The sequence below is a fragment of the Trichomycterus rosablanca genome, chromosome 17 (genome assembly GCF_030014385.1).
Source record: "Trichomycterus rosablanca isolate fTriRos1 chromosome 17, fTriRos1.hap1, whole genome shotgun sequence".
NCBI classification, from domain to species: Eukaryota; Metazoa; Chordata; class Actinopteri; order Siluriformes; family Trichomycteridae; genus Trichomycterus; species Trichomycterus rosablanca.
In genome coordinates, this window is record NC_086004.1 from 12,654,172 (window position 1) to 12,675,049 (window position 20,878).

Consider the following 20,878-nt stretch of genomic DNA (forward strand, 5'->3'; position numbering starts at 1 on the left):
TCCCGATTCCTTGAATGGTTTAATGATGTTATGCACTGTAGAGGGAGAAATATGCAAATCCCTTCCAATCTTTCTTTAAGGTACATTGTTTTTAAACATTTCAATCATTTTCTCACGCATTTGTTGACAAACTGGAGATCCTCTGATCATCTTTGCTCCTCCATGACTCTTTTGTACCAAACCTTGATTACAATCACCTGTTTGGAATCACATCATTATTTAGTTTTTTCACCTCATTACTAGTCCTGAATTGCCCCCGCCCCAACTTTTTTGGAATGTGTTGCAGGCCTGAAATGCAGGAATGGAGATATATTAACAAATGAAATGAAGTTGAGCAGATAAAACATGAAACATCTCAGGTTCAAACTGTCTGCAATCAAATAAAAGTCAAAGTAAATGTAAGGAACACTGCATTTTTTTATTTGCATTTTCCATACAGTCCCAACTTTTTCTGATTTGGGGTTGTATGTGCAATCCTAAGAACTTAGATAGAAAAAAATCTAGTTCAAATTATACAGTCTATGGCCAAAAGTATCTTGACAAATGACCATTAGTTGAACATACCAATCAGAAAGACCTGACATTTAATATGGACTTGGCCTTACCAAAATACATAATCGTAGCTACATTTTATTGATAGAACTGATACATCACATGGTTATGCTGGTAAAAAACAATTGTGTGTAGGACTATGTGTGAGTTTATTTGCCATCATTTTTATTATATTTTATCTTCTAATAATAACGGTTTATATACAGTAGACCCTTGAGTTACGAATTTAATTGGCTCCGAAGGGCTGTTCTTAAGTCTAAATGTTCGTTAGTTGAACCTATTTTTCCCATAAGAAATAATGTAAATTACCTCCCAAACCACCCCCTTACCTAACCTTTCTAATGTCTTAAATGCTCTTTTTTGTTATAAATACAACTATATTTTGCCCTTAATCTTAAATTATAGAATATACATTCCTGTAATAAACAATAATAAACAACAATACACTGTAGTACTGTACTGTACATAAACACACACATCACATTTCAGTACAGTACGTGTTCTGTACCAAACACCGTAATGCATTTCCTTCTTTTTTTTTATAAAATGTATCTACCAGAAACAACAATAACTCATATTTCTCTATTATTTCCTTCTTTATTTCAATAGTATTTTGTAGGTGTAATTGCACGAAATAATAACTTCCTTCTTCTCTCTCACTCACTGTCCCCTCTGTGTGATACACAGTGACAGCTACTGGCAGGAGTAATTATACAACACAACAAATAGCAATAGATTTGTTCATTTTCTCACCACTAAGTTTTTTCTGCACATTCTTTGGGGCCATTTTAATATAGAATTTTACTAAATATAAAGAAAACACAGAAAAAACAATGTCAGCTGTCCGAATGTTCGCTCACAGTATATATATATATACTGTATATACAGTATATATATATATATATATATATATATATGCATATATACTGTATATACAGTATATATATATATATATATATATATATATATATATAAAGAGAGAGAGAGAGAGAGAGAGATGTTCTAATTTGTTTCTGTTATTTTTTAAGGCTAATTACTAATGTTATTGAACATTCTTTAAATTAATATGTTTATATATGCAATTTTTTCATTTATTATCTAGTTTGTAAATGCGCTCTGGCAATACAAATGTGAATATTTGTCATGCTAATAAAGCACTTTTGAATTGAACTGAGAGAGACGCTCTGAGTCAACTTGTTCGTGATGTCACGTGTCTCGCGAATTTCGGTTCGAACGTCAAGTTGAAAAAAAATCGTTCGTAACCCAAAATGTTCATATGGTAAACCGTTCGTAACTCGAGGATCTACTGTAATTGTAAAATGTAAATGCATTTGTGAATAAAACTGGTACCATACATTTAGGGTCTCATCTTAATCATACAATGCAACTGCTACTTATTGTACGTGTCATTATTGCTATTATTTTATTCACTGTTTACATCCTCAAACAACATTTCATTTTAAATACATTTAGTATAAGGTGCTTTACAGCATGTGCAAATTGTTAAACAAAAATAAATACATTTACTTTGGACCTTTTAAAGCTCCTAAAATGATTACATGTAATTATAACACACTTTGAGTGAATCACCTGCACCAAAATCAGCATAGCATGCCGTATTTTCATTAAATACACTGCAAGCCATAATTTAAAATGTACATTCATAAGCCTAAATATGGATTATGAAAATCAAGGCACAACAATCTACTGAAAATGAAGTGGCCTGTATCGCAAGATAACCGTATACTGATACAGCACAGCAAGTTAGCTTCATAGCTTTATCAAATATTAACCTTTTTTATATCCTCAGTAGCAAACATGCAAGACTTGTTACTATCGAATGTCTAGTTCTTGAATATTAGTACTGAGAATACATGGAATAACTAACAGTAAAAAGTGCTGATGTGAGAAGAATAGTCTTGTTTGTTATCTACCAGTCAGTGGTCCTACTGCATGCACAGTGTTAGTTTGGGATTGCATTGTGCTTTCTCTGATGTGGTGTTTTATTCCCTTTTAGGAATTTAAGAGCCGTGTGCCCACAGAGTGACAGTCTTGTCTGCTGAAGATGACAGGAAGGAAACATCTCTCGTGTGCCACCGGCACTGGATCACTTTGTCCTTGTGTTCGCCAGCAACCATTACTGGAAGGGGCTTGGTCAAATCTCCTGAAGACAGAAAAAAATAAGCACACTCTGCAAAACAAACTTTAAGGGGTAATGTTCACTACGTGTCCAAAAGTACATCGTTGTCTATTAATGGGTTTGTCCATATCATTTACACCTATGTTTAAACATGCCTAAAAATCAAGCCCACAGCCATGCAGTCTTCATGAAATCAAGAAGCCCAGATACCATAGAGGTCAGGTAATACATTTATTTTATACTCATAGTCTTTTGTTCCTTTACCATTTTATGTACACACATTGTGTATTTTTTTTTAAATGCATATATTTTAATGGCCTCTTTGAACATACACTAATTAGCCATAACATTAAAACCACCTCCGTGTTTCTACACTCACTGTCCATTTTATCAGCTCCACTTACCATATGGGAGCACTTTGTAGTTCTACAATTACTGACTGTAGTCCATCTGTTTCTCTACATACCGTTTTAGCCTGCTTTTACCCTGTTCTTCAGTGGTCAGGACCCCCACAGGACCACCACAGAGCAGGTATTATTTAGGTGGTGGATCATTCTCAGCACTGCAGTGACAATGACATGGTGATGGTGTGTTAGTGTGTGTTGTGCTGGTATAAGTGGATCAGACACAGCAGCGCTGCTGGAGTTTTTAAATGTAAATAAATTCTCATTTATTTTTTATTTGTATAAAGGTGTACAGCATAAGCACCTGACCTGTACAAACGTCAAGTGGAAAGCCTTCCCTTAAGAGTAGAAACTATTGTTTAGCAGTAAATTGGAGACCAACTCCAAACTAATGCTCTTGGTTTCTGGGTGTGATGTTTGGCCACAACATTCATCATGTCAAGCCCTGTTTCTCACCTTGTAGATCGGTGATCATGATTTTGCTGTCGTAGGAGCCGCTCAAAAGGTAATGTGCTCCGGGGGAGAAGCGTACAGAGCGAATATCATCAGTGTGAGGGGTGTAAGTCTGAACTGTTCGGCCCCCTCTGATGTCGAACAGCATGCAGCGGCAATCCTCCAATCCTACAGCCAGTAACCGTCCAGTGGGATCCACTGCCACTGAAGCCACTGCACTTCCTGAAGTGAGTATAGATTATACACTGATCAGCCATAACATTAAAACCACCTCCTCGTTTCTACACTCACTGTCCATTTTATCAGCTCCACTTACCATATAGAAGCACTTTGTAGTTCTACAATTACTAACTGTAGTCCATCTGTTTCTCTACATACTTTTTAGCCTGCTTTCACCCTGTTCTTCAATGGTCAGGACCACCACAGAGTAGGTATTATTTAGGTGGTGGATCATTCTCAGCACTGCAGTGACACTGACATGGTGGTGGTGTGTTAGTGTGTGTTGTGCTGGTATGAGTGGATCAGACACAGCAGTGCTGCTGGAGTTTTTAAATACTGTGTCCACTCACTGTCCACTCTTTTAGACACTCCTACCTAGTTGGTCCACCTTGTAGATGTAACGTCAGAGACGATCGCTTATCTATTGCTGCTGCTGTTGGTGGACTATTCTCAGTCCAGCAGTGACAGTGATGTGTTTAAAAACTCCATCAGCATTGCTGTGTCTTATCCACTCTTACCAGCACAACACACACTAACACACCAGCACCATGTCAGTGTCACTGTAGTGCTGAGAGTGATCCACCACCCAAATAATACCTGCTCTGTGGTGGTCCTGGGAGAGCCCTGACTATTGAAGAACAGCATTAAAGGGGACTAACAAAGCATGCAGAGAAACGGATGGACTTCAGTCAGTAATTGTAGAACTACGAAGTGTTTCTATATGGTAAGTGGAGCTGATTATGTTCTGATCAATGCAGATCACAACATTACGATTGCAGTTTTAATGTGACATTCATTTTAAGCAAATATAAAATGAATTTATTTATAACAATAAATTATAACAATAAATGCATTGCCACCAGTTTATCCAGCCATGGACTTGCTCAACATCGATCAAATTAGAATAAATACTATGGTTCAACACAGAATGTACATGTAAACAACAAACCACCAGTTCCCTGCAGCGCAGTCCCAAATAATTTCACACAGCTGGGTACACGCAGATCCCAGAAACGTACAGTCATATCCTGAGAGCCAGACGCTACCATCCAACTGCACCATGTGTAGAGAGACAGAATGTGTCCTAACAAAACAGACATGGATTATATTCATTTCTCTATTTAAGACTTTGCATTGCCAAAAACAGGCTAAAATGCATAATGGTAATATGATTTAAATAAGGTTATACAGACAGGTAGACATGTATCATCTTGAGTCTTCTTTCTATTTTAAAAGGTGATAATATATTTTCTGCAATTCAATATAAACAATATACCACTGCTTACAAATCTTAACATGGTGAAAAAACACTAAGTAATATTCAAAATATTGTAAATATTTATAATAATAATTTAAAATATTGTACAATTTTGGCCTTGGCACATTGCTGGTCATCTCAAAACAACCCTTTTAACCCTTTTCTGGGTATCTCTTGGAGTATTCTTTGGTAGTCTTCTGTAGGTAATTCTTTGGTATTCTGGTCTTCTGATTTCATGATGTCATGCACACAGTCAAAGCACCCAGTGCCAGAAGCGGCAAACCAACCCCAAAACATCTGCGAACCTCCACCATGTCTGACCGTGTTCAAAATGAGAGCCTTATTTTGTTTTCAGTAAACAGTACAATAATAAGCTTTACCAAAAAGCTCTATTTTGGTGTCATCTGCCCACATGATGCTCCCACAAAATGTAGCTTCCTCAGATAAGTTCTGGCTTTATGTCAGCAGTGGGATCCTCCTGAGTCTCCCACCATAGCGACCCATTTTATTCATATGAGGATGGTTAGTGCAAGCTGTCACTGTTGGGATGATACACTGTGGTAGGCAAGGCAAGGCATTGTCTTTTGACATTAGTTTTGCTTATTGAAGTGATTTCCTTTTTATTAAGCACATTCTGCATCTGTGCAGAAGTCACTTAATTTATTGGTCTTTCCATGCTGTGGAGTATTTTTGGTCCACCTGATCATGTATTGGATACGAATGATGAGCGTTTTATAGAGTGCAATGCTAAACTTTTAGTCTAGAGATGGAAGACAAAACTACTAAAGTGATTTCCTTCCAAAATTTGTATTTTTGGTGGAAACACATGTGATTGTGTTTGTGGTAAAATTCTAGTCAAATTGTTTTTTACATTTTCAGCATTTAGCAGACGCCTTTATCCAAAAAAAAAGATCCCTTTATACAGTCTGAGCAATTGAGGGTTAAGGGCCTTGCTCAAGGGACCAACAGCAGAAACCTGGCAGTGGTGGGGCTTGAACCAGTGACCATCTGATTACTTGTCCAGTTCCTTAACCCCTAGGCTATGGCTTGCCCCTTTTTTTTTATATGCTCTGTAGATACTAGCCAGTAAAAGTATGCTGCACTGTCATGGCATTTGCTTTTTCTTTTTCTTTTTTTGCTTGGCGTCAGTTAAACCATGGCAGCCAAAAGGAGTTAAAGGATCTGCTGCTGACATCTTGGTGCCAGATACCACAGCACACCTTCAGGGGTCTAGTGGAGTCCACGCCTCAACGGGTTAGGGATGTTTTGACAGCAAAAAGGGGACCAACACAATATAAGGAAGGTGGTCATGATGTTATGTCTCATCGGTGTATATCTTATAAGAATGCTCTTCCATTATTCCAACAGCGTTTCAAAGACTGGAAACCGACTAGAATAAAGTTGCCCAAGACTTTATCATAAACTTCATTTTGTTTTGTTTTTTATTTTAAATTTTTTTTACCAATACTGGCTATGGATGTACCTGTATGCCCACTAAGTGCATGTAGGCCCTGTCCTCTGTGGCAGTCTGTTGTGTAGATGTTGCAGTCTCCCGCTCCAGCACTAACGAGGATGGCGCCACCACTTTGTGGTCCCTCCATAAACACCAGGTCACGTATAGTCCCATCATGCATGCTGAACTCCAGATCCGGCCCTGCATTCATGTAAATGAACAAAATTGTGTGATGTCTCAGACAGAAATAGTAGCTGTTATCATTATTTAGCCAAAATGTTACAAACATATCTTTACTGTTTCATATAATAAATGTGGGCATAGACATGTGGGCACTGTCACTAATTAAAAGCTAATTAATTTACTGAGCTAATATGTCATTGAAAAGTGAAAGGAAAACTGTTGTATCTCTTCAACTGAGCTCTGATATACAAGTCACTGAGACACTGCTTTGTCCCCTTCATTCAAATGTTAGAAAATTAGGACTCTAAATGGGCTGCAACAATGTTTAGGTAGGTGATGCATATGCCAGGACCCAAGGTTTCTCAACATGCTTGCCCCCACCTCTTTGTCCCCCCCAGAGAGCATCCTAGTGCCATCTCTTTCCTGGGTAAGCGATGCACCCATTCATCCACATGATTTAAGAGAAAACATGAATTATAAGACCGGGCCAACTTCTCCCGTTGGTCCATGGTTCAGTTCTGATGCACATATGCTCATTGTAGACACTACTGTGGACTAGGGCTGGGCGATTTTGCAAAAAAAAAAAAATCTCGATTATTTAAAAATTATACCCGATTGTCGATTACGATTTCGTATTTCGAATTTTTTTGTTCTTGTATAATGCAATTAAAATAAGACTCAAATTTCTTTTTTTGCATTGTAATTAAAGGCTGCAGAAGTGCAAAAATAGTAACAGCACCACCTATAATTATCCTTTTAAGGGACTCAAACTTTATAACAATAACGATATCACAATAATTAACAATAATTAAAACAAAATAGATCTAAATTATCTATATCCTTATCTATCTATGTCTAAGAATAGCTCACAAACAACTTTTATTTTAAATAATGTTCAGCAGAACCTCCTTACATTAGGAAAAAAACTACAAAAAGTTCTTTACAGGTTTCTTAAAAGGAACACGAGCCTGTACTGTGCTGTTTCCACCACTGAGTGAGTCTGTATCAGTATCTACATTGGGGGGGGGGGGCATCAAGTGATCACTCAGCTCAGCTTTGATTTTGTCCTCTTGTGATTTGGGGGGTGGATACAACATTTTAAACATTTAAGGATGTGTAATGTGTCATTTTAGTCCCATAAAACTTTCAAACTGTATAAACCACTATTATGTGTCGCAGAATGATTCGATTCTATTGAACGGCCCTTTAAGCCAAACTAAAGGAACCGATTCGCGCATTTGGGAGTCGTTACATACAAACGGCTCTTTAAAAGGAACCGAGACAAAAGATCCGACTCCCTATCGCAGAATTCACTGCAGCAGTTTCCCAGACGCGATTTTTTTACTCAGTAACGGATGTGATTTAAAATGTAGCGAATTACAATTCTTAGTACAAAACTTACTTAAGTAAAAGTAAAATTACAGGCTGTAAAATCTACTTTAAAAAGTACAAGTACACAAAAAAAACGACTCAATTATCGCGCTAATCGGCTCCGTATTTTTGATTCAGTTCAGCGGTGTTTGATTCAGTGAATCTTAATTAAACTCTTCTGTTTGTGTCTCGTTTTGCCGATCGTGTTTGCGCTCCTTATTACTGAATCTAACCGTTACCGTGTATAATCCTTGGTGTCTTCCGTTTACTGTTTTGGTTTTCGCTGATTTTGTACACTGTTTTCGCCCTTTTTGATATTAAACTTTCCCTGATTTATATTCCGCGAGCGTCTGGTCAGTTTCTGCTTCGTGACATGTTGGTATTTTAATTAAAATATAAAGTATGTAAACAATCGCGATTGTCACATTCTAACATCGGGTGAAAACGTTCATGCAAATTAACCGAATTAATCATTAATATCGCCCAGCCCTACTGTGGACACAGGTCAGCATGGTCACATGGTGTTCTGATACTACTGTATTCTATAGCCAGCAGTAACTTTTTGAGCCATTTGTGCTACAGTAGCTCTTCTGTGGGATCAGACCCTACAGCCTGCTGGTAATAAACAGCCTACTAAGTCACATGTCACCCTGACTAGTGTGATAAAAGAGCCCCAGGGATAGTGATTTGTCAAACCCAAAAGCAGTCTACAGATACAGTAACAGCTCAATGGGTGTCCAGTGCTTGTGTCTTACCAACAGCGTTGTAGTTATCTGGATTGAATGGCAGGACTTTAACACATTTGTCATTGGATCCAGTTGCAAGCAGCTGGCCACATGGACTCCAAGCCACACAGTAGATGGAGCCTTTGTGGTGCTTGTTGCGCTGAAAGCAGACATTAGGCTGCTGTGCTGGACCTTCCACACTGTTAAGAGAATATGTTAAAGACAGAGGATAAAGAATTAAATACCATAAACTGGCCATTAAATGCACATAAGTTCACAAGGGCATTTGGCTTTTGTCAAAAATGCATCAAGTTTGCAGTTCATGGGCCGCTCAGGTGGCGCAGCGGTAAAAACACACGCTGGAACCAGAGCTGGGATCTCGAATACATAGTGTCGAATCTCTGAGGCTGAGGCTGAGCGGCCACATGAACGATTGGCCTGTTGTTCAGATTTGGGCGGGACTAAGCCATTCCATTACTGGTGCAATTACGACCTCTGCTGGCTGATTGATGGCGCCTGCGCAGAGATAAGAAAAGAGTGCTCTCAGGGTGTGTCCTCTCCGTACACAACGTTGAGCTGCACTGCACTCGTCAAAAGTGCACTCCCACGTGTCGGAGAGGGCGTGTGTTAGCTTCGTTCTCCTCAATCAGAGCAGGGATCAGCATTGGTGGAGAGGAAGCATGACGCAATCAGGCAATTGGACACGCTAAAAGGGAGAGAAAGGGGAGAAAATGAATAAACAAAATATATATATACTGGGGGAAAACAGTATTAACTTTCTTACAAGTAAACTGCAATTTATATATATACAGTGTATCACAAAAGTGAGTACACCCCTCACATTTCTGCAGATATTTAAGTATATCTTTTCATGGGACAACACTGACAAAATGACACTGACACAATAAAAAGTAGTCTGTGTGCAGCTTATATAACAGTGTAAATTTATTCTTCCCTCAAAATAACTCAATATACAGCCATTAATGTCTAAACCACCGGCAACAAAAGTGAGTACACCCCTTAGTGAAAGTTCCTGAAGTGTCAATATTTTGTGTGGCCACCATTATTCCCCAGAACTGCCTTAACTCTCCTGGGCATGGAGTTTACCAGAGCTTCACAGGTCGCCACTGGAATGCTTTTCCACTCCTCCATGACGACATCACTGAGCTGGCGGATATTCGAGACTTTGCGCTCCTCCACCTTCCGCTTGAGGATGCCCCAAAGATGTCCTATTGGGTTTAGGTCTGGAGACATGCTTGGCCAGTCCATCACCTTTACCCTCAGCCTCTTCAATAAAGCAGTAGTCGTCTTAAAGGTGTGTTTGGGGTCATTATCATGCTGGAACACTGCCCTGCGACCCAGTTTCCGGAGGGAGGGGATCATGCTCTGCTTCAGTATTTCACAGTACATATTGGAGTTCATGTGTCCCTCAATGAAATGTAACTCCCCAACACCTGCTGCACCCATGCAGCCCCAGACCATGGCATTCCCACCACCATGCTTGACTGTAGGCATGACACACTTATCTTTGTACTCCTCACCTGATTGCCACCACACATGCTTGAGACCATCTGAACCAAACAAATTAATCTTGGTCTCATCAGACCATAGGACATGGTTCCAGTAATCCATGTCCTTTGTTGACATGTCTTCAGCAAATTGTTTGCGGGCTTTCTTGTGTAGAGACTTCAGAAGAGGCTTCCTTCTGGGGTGACAGCCATGCAGACCAATTTGATGTAGTGTGCGGCGTATGGTCTGAGCACTGACAGGCTGACCCCCCACCTTTTCAATCTCTGCAGCAATGCTGACAGCACTCCTGCGCCTATCTTTCAAAGACAGCAGTTGGATGTGACGCTGAGCACGTGCACTCAGCTTCTTTGGACGACCGACGCGAGGTCTGTTCTGAGTGGACCCTGCTCTTTTAAAACGCTGGATGATCTTGGCCACTGTGCTGCAGCTCAGTTTCAGGGTGTTGGCAATCTTCTTGTAGCCTTGGCCATCTTCATGTAGCGCAACAATTCGTCTTTTAAGATCCTCAGAGAGTTCTTTGCCATGAGGTGCCATGTTGGAACTTTCAGTGACCAGTATGAGAGAGTGTGAGAGCTGTACTACTAAATTGAACACACCTGCTCCCTATGCACACCTGAGACCTAGTAACACTAACAAATCACATGACATTTTGGAGGGAAAATGACAAGCAGTGCTCAATTTGGACATTTAGGGGTGTAGTCTCTTAAGGGTATACTCACTTTTGTTGCCTGTGGTTTAGACATTAATGGCTGTATATTGAGTTATTTTGAGGGAAGAATAAATTTACACTGTTATATAAGCTGCACACAGACTACTTTTCATTGTGTCAAAGTGTCATTTTGTCAGTGTTGTCCCATGAAAAGATATACTTAAATATCTGCAGAAATGTGAGGGGTGTACTCACTTTTGTGATACACTGTATATAATTGCAGTTTACTTGTAAGAAAATTAATAGCTACAGACTGTTTTCCCCCAACATGATCCGAAAACTAAAAATTAATGGCATCCTAAATATAATGGCAAGAGTTTTCTGCATTTAGTTGTTGTCAATACCAACAACTTGTCACACAACAGCTGCCAACCCAAGTATGTGCTTTCTCTGTAATGCCAAGTTCACACTACACGACTTTCTGATTTGCCGGGTCGCTGTACAGTTCACACTACACGACTGAATCTTTTGCACTCGGGAGTCTTTCAGTCTGTGTATATTTCACACTACATGACTGATCGGCGATAGGGGGTTTCACACTACACGATCTATCACCAACTGGAATCACAGGCGAGCTTCTTTGGTCTCCCAAACTACGTTTTGTCACGAAAAAACAAACGCGCGAAGTGACGAGGGGTTTAATGATACCACGTCCAAAAATGCACGTCAACAAGTAGCAAGTGATCAAAGTGTTTGTGCGCTGATGTGCAGCGTAAAATCAAGGAGGAAAAATAAATGAATCTTAGTGGATTTGGCAACACGAACAGCATGGATTGTTCTATAGTAAGTTGGAGGTTAATAAATATTTTTGCAATGCAACGTTGGTGTTTTGTAGAGAACGATCAAGTCAGAAATACTGTAAAACGTGTGTGTGTGCCGGTGTATTCTGATATAAACTATATTATCCCACTGTCCCACCTGTTTACACTCCTCTCCTGCGTTTCTCCTCACACTGTATCTTGCGTTCTCATTGGCTGTTCGACATAGCACTCATTGCCAGACGTGCAACTCAGATCAGATATCTGACATGCTAGAAATCTCAATCCGGTCGCCGAGCACTCGGCGAGCCGGTCGGATGGAGTTGTTGAGTAGTTCACACATGGCGACTGAGAGCCGAGTTTTGATCGCCGAGCGAACGCCGAGTTGCTCCTGAGCCGGCAAATCTAGCGCCGACCAGTCGCTGAACGAAATCTGGCCAAAAATCGTGTAGTGTGAACTTGGCATAACACGTAAATCAGCTGCATTTTCTAATACAGGTTTTTCATGTCGTCAGTATGTGTGATTAAATGTAGATTGATGTGTAAAAAAATGGCAATTACTTCAATGCCAAATCAAATCCACAACCCAAAGTCTACAAAATGGTGAAGTGTCTAAATACTTTCTGAATCCACTGTACTGTACCAGGGTTTATTTAAAGAGTATCACACATTCACGATGCAGTCCAGAACATACTGTTCTGTGTAAAAACAAACCTGTTACCACGACCCCTTCCACAAACAAGCCCACAATCAATACTGGGTGTGGACTCAAGTATTCAGACTGTGTGTAAAAAGATCCCAACCAAACCTTTTTTGTCTTTGTGAATGCCATGACTACAAAGATCAAGATTTACTAAGCAAGATACCTGGCACTTAGGTCCTGGGGATACACGCACACACGCAAGGTTTTGGAATTAGATCCAACGGCGTATAGCGTTCCAGAAGGATGGAATGCCACCGCACGCACAGCTTGGGTGTCCTCTAGTGTGTGCACCGGTCTGAATGGAGATTTGAGTTTGTCATCCTGAAATGCACTGCAATCAAACCAAAAACACATATACTTATTAAAGTAAAGTAAATTATATAATTATCAGACATCAGGAGCAAACAGCATAATAATAATAATACGTTTTTCTATTTTATTTATGCATTTTCTCCATTTTTTCTCCCAATTTAGCATCACCAATTAGTCTTCTGCTGCTAGGGACCCTGATCACATCCGAGGAGGGTATATTCGCCTGACACATACTCCCTTCAACACGTCCACCGACCCCTTCTTATTTGCCCATACTTTGGTAGATTCGCACATGAGGCCAGTCTCGTGCATGGAGAGTCACTGCGTATCTCCACGTCCCTGCACTTCTATACAGGCATCTCGGGCTTCTAACCAGGGTACCTTACCCCTCTTTTAGTCCGGTCTTTTCCCACACAGCAGAGTAGTGACCAATTTTGTCTGCTGTAGGCACTGCTAATTGTGCCGACCAGTAGCAGAGTATTAGTTAACTTTTATTACTGGTTGCCAAAGCCTAATTATTAACTAAATTAATTATTAATTAAAACTTTCTTAAGTGGTTCACAAACTGGGGGTACTTTTCGACTCTTGCCTCACTTTCGGGCATCATCTGTTCGACCTGCTGCCCTCTGGAAAACGCTTTAGGTCCATCACATCCCAGACAAACAAACTAAAGAACCCAGGGCCATACGGGAACTGAACATTTCCAAACCACAAACTGACAACTGACTCTTATAATTGGAGTCAGATTGCTGCTCAGTTTTGTTGTACACTGGGCAATGACAATAAAGGCATGTTAACCTTCATGGCCTTCATGGGCTTTTTTACACCTCCGCAATATTGCTCTCTTTATCAGAACATCTACACCCTACTGTCCTGCATGATCACTTAGGTTTCGGACAGTGGTCTTTTGTCCTTAGTCCTTAGATTAGTTACTATCAGTGGCAGATTATTCAGCTTTTTGGTGCCCAAGCTATGGAACACATTAGCACAAAGTCTCTGCTTCTTCACTCATTACTTCCTTTGTCATCTGTCATAAATGTGTGTGTGTTTTTTCCTTCACCTTTTGATATGTAGAGTAGGGCTGTTGCGGTGAAAGAATTTCCCCTTGCGGTATTTAGCGTGGTTCAACACCGCGGTATGCGGTGAAAATTACTTAATTTATCTGGATTTTAGAGCTATATAAACAAGCTTTATTGTTAGGCTATGATTCGGTATATTATTGCTTTTTAATGACAAAGATGAGACAGCTTTAAGACAAATCAAATGCGTGTTTATTCTTAACTACAGAACAGAGCAGGGATGCGCAATAAGAATGCACGTCTTTTCTCTATTAAAAAAAGGTTTAAATTTAGCTTCTAGCCTAGGCTAGATATACACTGTGAAACAAAAAAAAAGCAAACTGTTTAGGCTAAATATTTTAAATGCACATCTAATCAAAATCGAAACCTGTCGTTTAGAATAAAGAATAAAGTCTATAAGACATTAAACCTGTGTTATCATGCGCGCTAGAAAAACCAACATGATCACCTGATGTGGTTTGAGAGAGGATCTGAGTGAAGTAGCGATGTTTCCGGCGGCACTAACACTCTGATGGTGTGCTCGTTACACAAATACACGTGTACTGTACCTGCATGCGACTTTAGAGAGCAGAGGAAATCTAGCCTGGTTGTCGTGCCACTATTAACCATCTATTTAGTAGGTGTAATTAATATAACAATATATACTACATTTCAAGTTATTATTCGTTTCAATTAGGGCTGTCAAACGATTAAAATTTTTAATCGCGATTAATCTCAGAATTTCATATAGTTAATCGCGATTAATCGCATTAAAAAAAATCTGTGTAAATGTTATAGAAAACAAGGATTTTTAAGTGAAATGTTACAATTAAAATGGTGAACACATTTTATGCTAAATGTACTGATGTTAAAAACTGCTGGGACAAGAGAAAACTGTAAGGGAGTTTATTCACTCACATACTAGGCAGTAAATGTCAGATTGTAGTTTAGAATTTCTCCATCAGCAAACACTGTAGATCAGCGGTGCTTTAGGTGGGATAAGGCGTAGTTATTGTAACAGACTTTTCTGTGGTTGTATCGTGACAATGGTTTGATGGACGTTTCTACACGAAGTGAGTGTGTTTTGACCCTTTGGGGCTTCCATAGTTCATGAACTAACGTGCTTGACTCAGCTTTCCGGTATTCGGTACAGAAGAAGAAGTTAATTAAGTGTAATAAAGTGTTCTGCTCCCGACAACTTGTGAATATAGCATGTATTTATTTCTTTATTAAGCAAGTACATCACTACGACGATCGGTTACATTATGTTAACAAACCGCAAATGAAAAACGGTGGCAAGTCCGACATTAAAATGTTTGTTCTACCAGTCAAGTGTCAACATGAACTAGAATCTGCGTTAACGGCACTATTTTTTTTAATCGCGTTAAATTGAGGTCGCGTTAATACGTTATTATCGCGTTAACTTCGACAGCCCTAGTTTCAATACATTTTTATTCAACGAAAAAATACATTTAAATCATTCCAGCAAGCCAGCAAGAGAATATTTGCAGGCTGCAATGCCATATTAACAGTCATTAAGTGTTTTAGTACGCCAAGGCTGTTTAAATATAGTCTAAATTACAAGTATTTTATTGAGTGTGAACTCAATTTGATCATTAATAAACTTGCCTATAATTCATGTTGCCATTGTTTCCATCTTAAAACACAAAGCCTGACAGGTTGCGGGAAAATGACGCTCCTAGCTCATTTTCATTATGAATTTATTTAACATTTATTACGCCCGAATGTAATCGTATAAAACAAGATGGACCCTGCAACAACAACAAAAAAAGAAAGAAAAAACTTTAACATCGCGGTGTGGCGGTTGCTAGGCATGCCCTGCGGTTGGCTGATCTATACCGCGGTGTTTCAAAATTGCGGTTAGCGCGACAGCCCTAATGTAGAGTGACCTTGGGTATAATAAAGGCGCTTTATAAATCCGACTTATAATACTACTACTGCTACTACTACTATTAAAATAATAATAATATTCTAACATTTGATGAAAACAAAACAAAAAAAGCATTTAAAGGATTTGTGTAGTCTCACTTGCGGCTGAACAGTACAGGAGACTCGTCCAGCGAAGGCATTCCCCGAGCACCTACTCTCTGAGGTGTGCTACTATTGATAGCTGCTCTGTCTTTGGCTGTTCCAGATGTTTCAGGAGTGTGTGTCTGGTGTGCTCCGGCTTGAGGGCCGTTACATTGCTGAGCCAAGGCCTGCACGTCCTCCCCAAGATCTTCCATCCCTACATTCAGCTCCTCCAGTTTCTGTATGGATCTATACAAATGCAAAGCAACAGCAAACAAACATCAGTAAAAAACACATAGGGCAGTGATAGCTCAGTGGTTAAGGTACTGGACTAGTAATAAAAAGGTTGCCGGTTCAAGCCCCACCACCGCCAAGTTGCCACTGTTGGGCCCCTGAGCAAGGCCCTTAACACTCAATTGCTCAAAATTGTGTTCAGTCATAACTGTAAGTCGCTTTGGATAAAAGCGTCTGCTAAATGTCAAAAATGTAAATGTAATGTAAACCTGCAAATAAATATACAGGGTGGGCCATTTATATGGATACACCTAAATAAAATGGGAATGGTTGGTGATATTAACTTCCTGTTTGTGGCACATTAGTATATGGGAGGGGGGAAACTTTTCAAGATGGGTGGTGACCATTTTGAAGTCGGCCATTTTGGATCCAACTTTAGTTTATTCAATGGGAAGAGGGTCATGTGACACATCAAACTTATTGAGAATTTCACAAGAAAAACAATGGTGTCCTTTACAAGTTTCTGACCACTTAAGATGGTGAACCACCACATTATGGGTGTCAGGTCCGAGCATTCCTAGATGAACAGTTTCCTGGAAAGTGGATTGGTCGTCGTGGGCCAGTTGAATGGCCCCCAAGGTCTCCCGATCTGACCCCCTTAGACTTTTATCTTTGGGGTCATCTGAAGGCAATTGTCTATGCTGTGAAGATACGAGATGTGCAGCACCTGAAACTACGGATACTGGAAGCCTGTGCTAGCATTTCTTCTGCGGTGTTGCTATCAGTGTGTGAAAAGTGGGAGAAGAGGGTTGCATTGACTATCCAACACAATGGGCAGCACTTTGAACACATTTTATAAGTGGTCAGAAACTTGTAAATAACTCATGAAAGAATAAAGTTACGTTAAAACCAAGCACACCATTGTTTTTCTTGTGAAATTCTCAATAAGTTTAATGTGTCACATGACCCTCTTCCCATTGAAAAAACTAAAGTTGGATCCAAAATGGCCGACTTCAAAATGGCCGCCATGGTCACCACCCATCTTGAAAAGTTTCCCCCCTCCCATATACTAATGTGCCACAAACAGGAAGTTAATATCACCAACCATTCCCATTTTATTTAGGTGTATCCATATAAATAGCCCACCCTGTATTATATCCATTTTTCCATTGAATTATCAACTACATTAACTGGAGGTTAAATATTTTTAAATGTATATCCATAAAATTGCACTAGTGAACAATTAAACCATTACTTTTTGCACTGGGATGCTCCAATGTGGCATAACGGTGTATTACGGTAGTCCACCAGCACGGAGATCTTTATTTGAATCTCAGCTGTTCTATTGGCCAGGCTTTGTCTGGTGGGGGAGGCTATGTCTTGTGAAGGGTGACCAAAGCCCTACGAAGGACTGGCACCCTGTTCAGACTAACACTTTGCTCCTCCGACACATACAAAGCCGCCAGTCACTTCTTTACACCAGCAAGAGGCTCAGCCAACCGTGCTGGTTGAGCGTCAATCCAGGCTGGCAGCACAGCTCCGACTTAAACTTGGTTCTCTGCTGTGGTGGGCTAGCAGATTGGACTGCTGCATCACCCAAGCTGCCCGGCACCAGGATTAGTTTTTTTTTTTAGCTTAAAAGCTGAAGGTCATTCTGTCAAGCACAGTCAGTGCTGTTAATGCTTGTAGATAGAGTTTGTGGCAATCAAGAGCTTTTAGAGACCGGAGAAATAAATTGTTTAACTGTATTTACATTTCCTTTTGATTTTAGAATTAGTTTTACATTTAAATGCCTTAATTTAAGGGCAACTGCAATGCACAACCACGTTTAAGCAGTCAGTTCCCACAGAGAATATTTCCTCCATACGGCTCAGTGACACAAGCCTGTTTTCCAATCCTGTTTGAACAACTGGTGGGACCTCCCACGAACACAGCATCTGCTAGCTATTTATTTACCACTTAAAGCAAGTCAACAGTTGCAGTCATGACTGAGATCTTTTTTGCAGATATAGTATGTGTGGAAGCGAGGATTGGGTTCTGACCTGCTGAGGAAGGTCTGCGTGAGGTTGTGCTGGCCGGCACCAGAGGCTTGATCTGGCTGCTGCACTCCTCCCTCTAGCAGCATCTGCTGATAGAGCTGCATCTGCTGCTGCTTCTGTTCCAGGTGATGCTGCACACGCAGTCGCTGACGCTGGAACTCTTGCAACTGCTCCTACACACACACACACACACACACACAACCGGTACAGGGAGTCACACGAGGGCTGCTGGTACAAGTTCATGGGACCACAAATTATCCCTGGACAGGCGTGCTTTACAAAATAGTACAACATGGTTTTAAACTAATGATAAGGTAAAACCCCAAGTCCAAAAAAATAGGGACAGTAGGACATATAGACTACAAATATAATACTCTGAACTGGGCAGCTACATGAACAACTATTGGCTTGTTATTAATACAGGGTGGGAGCCGGATAGGGACCTCATAACTGATGCAATTACGACCTCTGCTGGCTTATTGATGGCGCCTGCACAGAGTCGAGAAATAATGTGTTGATCAGGGTGTGGCTCTCCGTACACAAAGCTGATCAGCATATGAAATTGCCTCGTGCAAGTGAGAAGATGCAGTCAGTACGTGTCAGAGGGGGCGTGTCAGTCTCACTTGCATCAGTAGAGAAAAAGCGTAATGCTATCGGGTATTTGGATCCGACTAGATTGGGAGGAAAATTGGGGGGAAAAATGAGAATATATAGGCAAAATTAATCAATGGTCAAGGGTATGACTATTATTAGATTATTATAGTTAGAAATATGCATTTATTATTACGGTTAATATTGTTTTATTGTTATTGTTGTTGTACTATTATTATGTTCAGCAGCTCGTGAACTGCTTCAGTGAGGCTTGGTGTGACTTTGGGCTTACAATCAGCTCAAAGACAACTCAGGTCATGGGACAAGGTGTGGACCTTCCTCCTAACATCTGTATATCAGAACATGAACTGGAAGTGGTTCGTGACTTTGTGTACCTGGGGTCGACAATCTCAGACTCTCTTTCTTTCGACAGTGAGCTGAACAAATGCACTGGCAAGGCCTCTACAACCATGTCCAGATTGGCGAAGAGAGTGTGGAACAACAGAAAGCTGACAGAACACACTAAGGTCCAAGTCTAGAGAGCATGTGTAGTGAGCACACTCCTGTATGGCAGCGAAACTTGGACTTGGACCAGACAAGAACAGCAGCTCAACGCCTTCCACATGCGCTGCCTTCGCCGCATCTTCAACCAATACCAGTCCTTGAGAGGGCTGGTACCCCCAGCATGTTCACCCTACTGAAGCAACGACGGCTGCGCTGACTCGGACACGTTGTCCGGATGGACGAGGGGCGCATTCCCAGAGACCTCTTGTATGGAGAGCTAGCCAAAGGAAAGCGTCCCACGGGCAGGCCTCAGCTACGTTATAAGGATGTCTGTAAAAGAGACCTGAAAGCCTTGGACATCAGTTTGAAGAGAAAATAGCTCAACAGACAGAGGTACAATGCCAGAAGAGGAAAGCCCTAAGTGCAGCGGAGAGCCCAGCATCAAGCTTCATCTGCGCAAGATGTGGAAGAGACATTCCCGTATAGGCCTGACGGTGGCGGCTGCTGGTCTTTCAAAGAGGGGAAGCTCATTGTCGGCTTACATTATAAAATTTGTAAATTTATTTATACATAAATTCTGCCCTCTGTTCCTTTTCAAGAAAATGGCCTGTGATCCTATCGTACCAAGTAGGCATCTTTTCCAGGGACTTGACCAGTGTCCTGAAACAAATACTATGAGTGTGTTTTATTTACACAATGAACAATGGAAATGGTCAAGTAATTTCACCAAGTAAATACCAAGTTTGTCTTTCGACTTCACTCGCAAAATCCGCGATGGGACTGAAGCTCCCAGTGATTAAGTGACGTGCAGATCTCAAAATAGCTGTCAATCAAAACGGGATTCAGCCTTTCGACTGATCCTCCAATCATCTTGCAGAAGCTCCGCGTCCAGACCCGCCCACAGCTCCATTCACCCCCGGAGACGCTCAGCGTCCGGGGGCGGGACAAAATCGTGGCATTTATCCAATGACCGGTGAGTTTCGAAGCAATGAAAAAAACTTTTCCATGCAGTCCCGTTGAAGTGAAGAGACGCTCAGCTTCTACGGGCAAATGCATTGACGCTACGGGAGTTAACAAAATCGAGTCAGTCGATTTGTGATAAGTAGCTGATTCTGAACGAACTCGTCTTCGAGATGAACGTGTTCTAACGCATTTGTAGTCAATGAAGTGTTAACACAAGCTGAGCTTCCCTTGCAGTCTTAGAGAAATCGCCACAAGCCACAACTGATGTTGCAAAAATTGAACTCCATAGTCTCCCGAGACTGACGGATGCCTATATATACACTTATACGTAGTATGAAGACCAACGCCATTCTGGTTTTCAAAAACAGGGGAATTATGTAGCGGGTTGCCATGACCTCAAAAACTCTGGTAATTACTGCACTATAGTACTGTTAAAAAAAAAAGCAGAAACATTACCTCACTTTTCTCAAATGAAGCAGGGGGTTGTCCATTACACCTAGGGACTTCACTGGAACACAGAGAGTTAGGTCCTTCTGAAATATTTATTCTTTCTTCTTGTGTGTGGGACCTAAAATTAACAAAACACACGAGGGAAGAACTTAACATTTAACCTACAAACACAGCATCATTCTACAATTTCTCGCAGACAATTCCTTTTGTGTACATGCACACAAACACTAAAAAAAAA

At 40.6% G+C, this 20,878-nt stretch overlaps 1 protein-coding gene across 1 annotated transcript in view; it reads right to left on the bottom strand.

Annotated features, from left to right (window-relative positions):
* Positions 1–1,557: 1,557 nt before the first annotated feature.
* wdr47b (WD repeat domain 47b) overlaps positions 1,558–20,878 on the bottom strand; it is a 32,171-nt gene continuing 12,850 nt past the window's right edge. The window contains exons 6-14 of the mRNA XM_063013184.1: positions 20,647–20,758; positions 18,136–18,305; positions 15,878–16,108; positions 12,622–12,789; positions 8,789–8,958; positions 6,510–6,680; positions 4,718–4,852; positions 3,553–3,771; positions 1,558–2,716 (exon numbers count right to left, since the gene is read on the bottom strand). Coding sequence (XP_062869254.1) covers positions 2,574–2,716; positions 3,553–3,771; positions 4,718–4,852; positions 6,510–6,680; positions 8,789–8,958; positions 12,622–12,789; positions 15,878–16,108; positions 18,136–18,305; positions 20,647–20,758 — 1,519 coding nt within the window. The 3' untranslated portion in view covers positions 1,558–2,573. The remainder of the gene's footprint in view (positions 2,717–3,552; positions 3,772–4,717; positions 4,853–6,509; positions 6,681–8,788; positions 8,959–12,621; positions 12,790–15,877; positions 16,109–18,135; positions 18,306–20,646; positions 20,759–20,878) is intronic.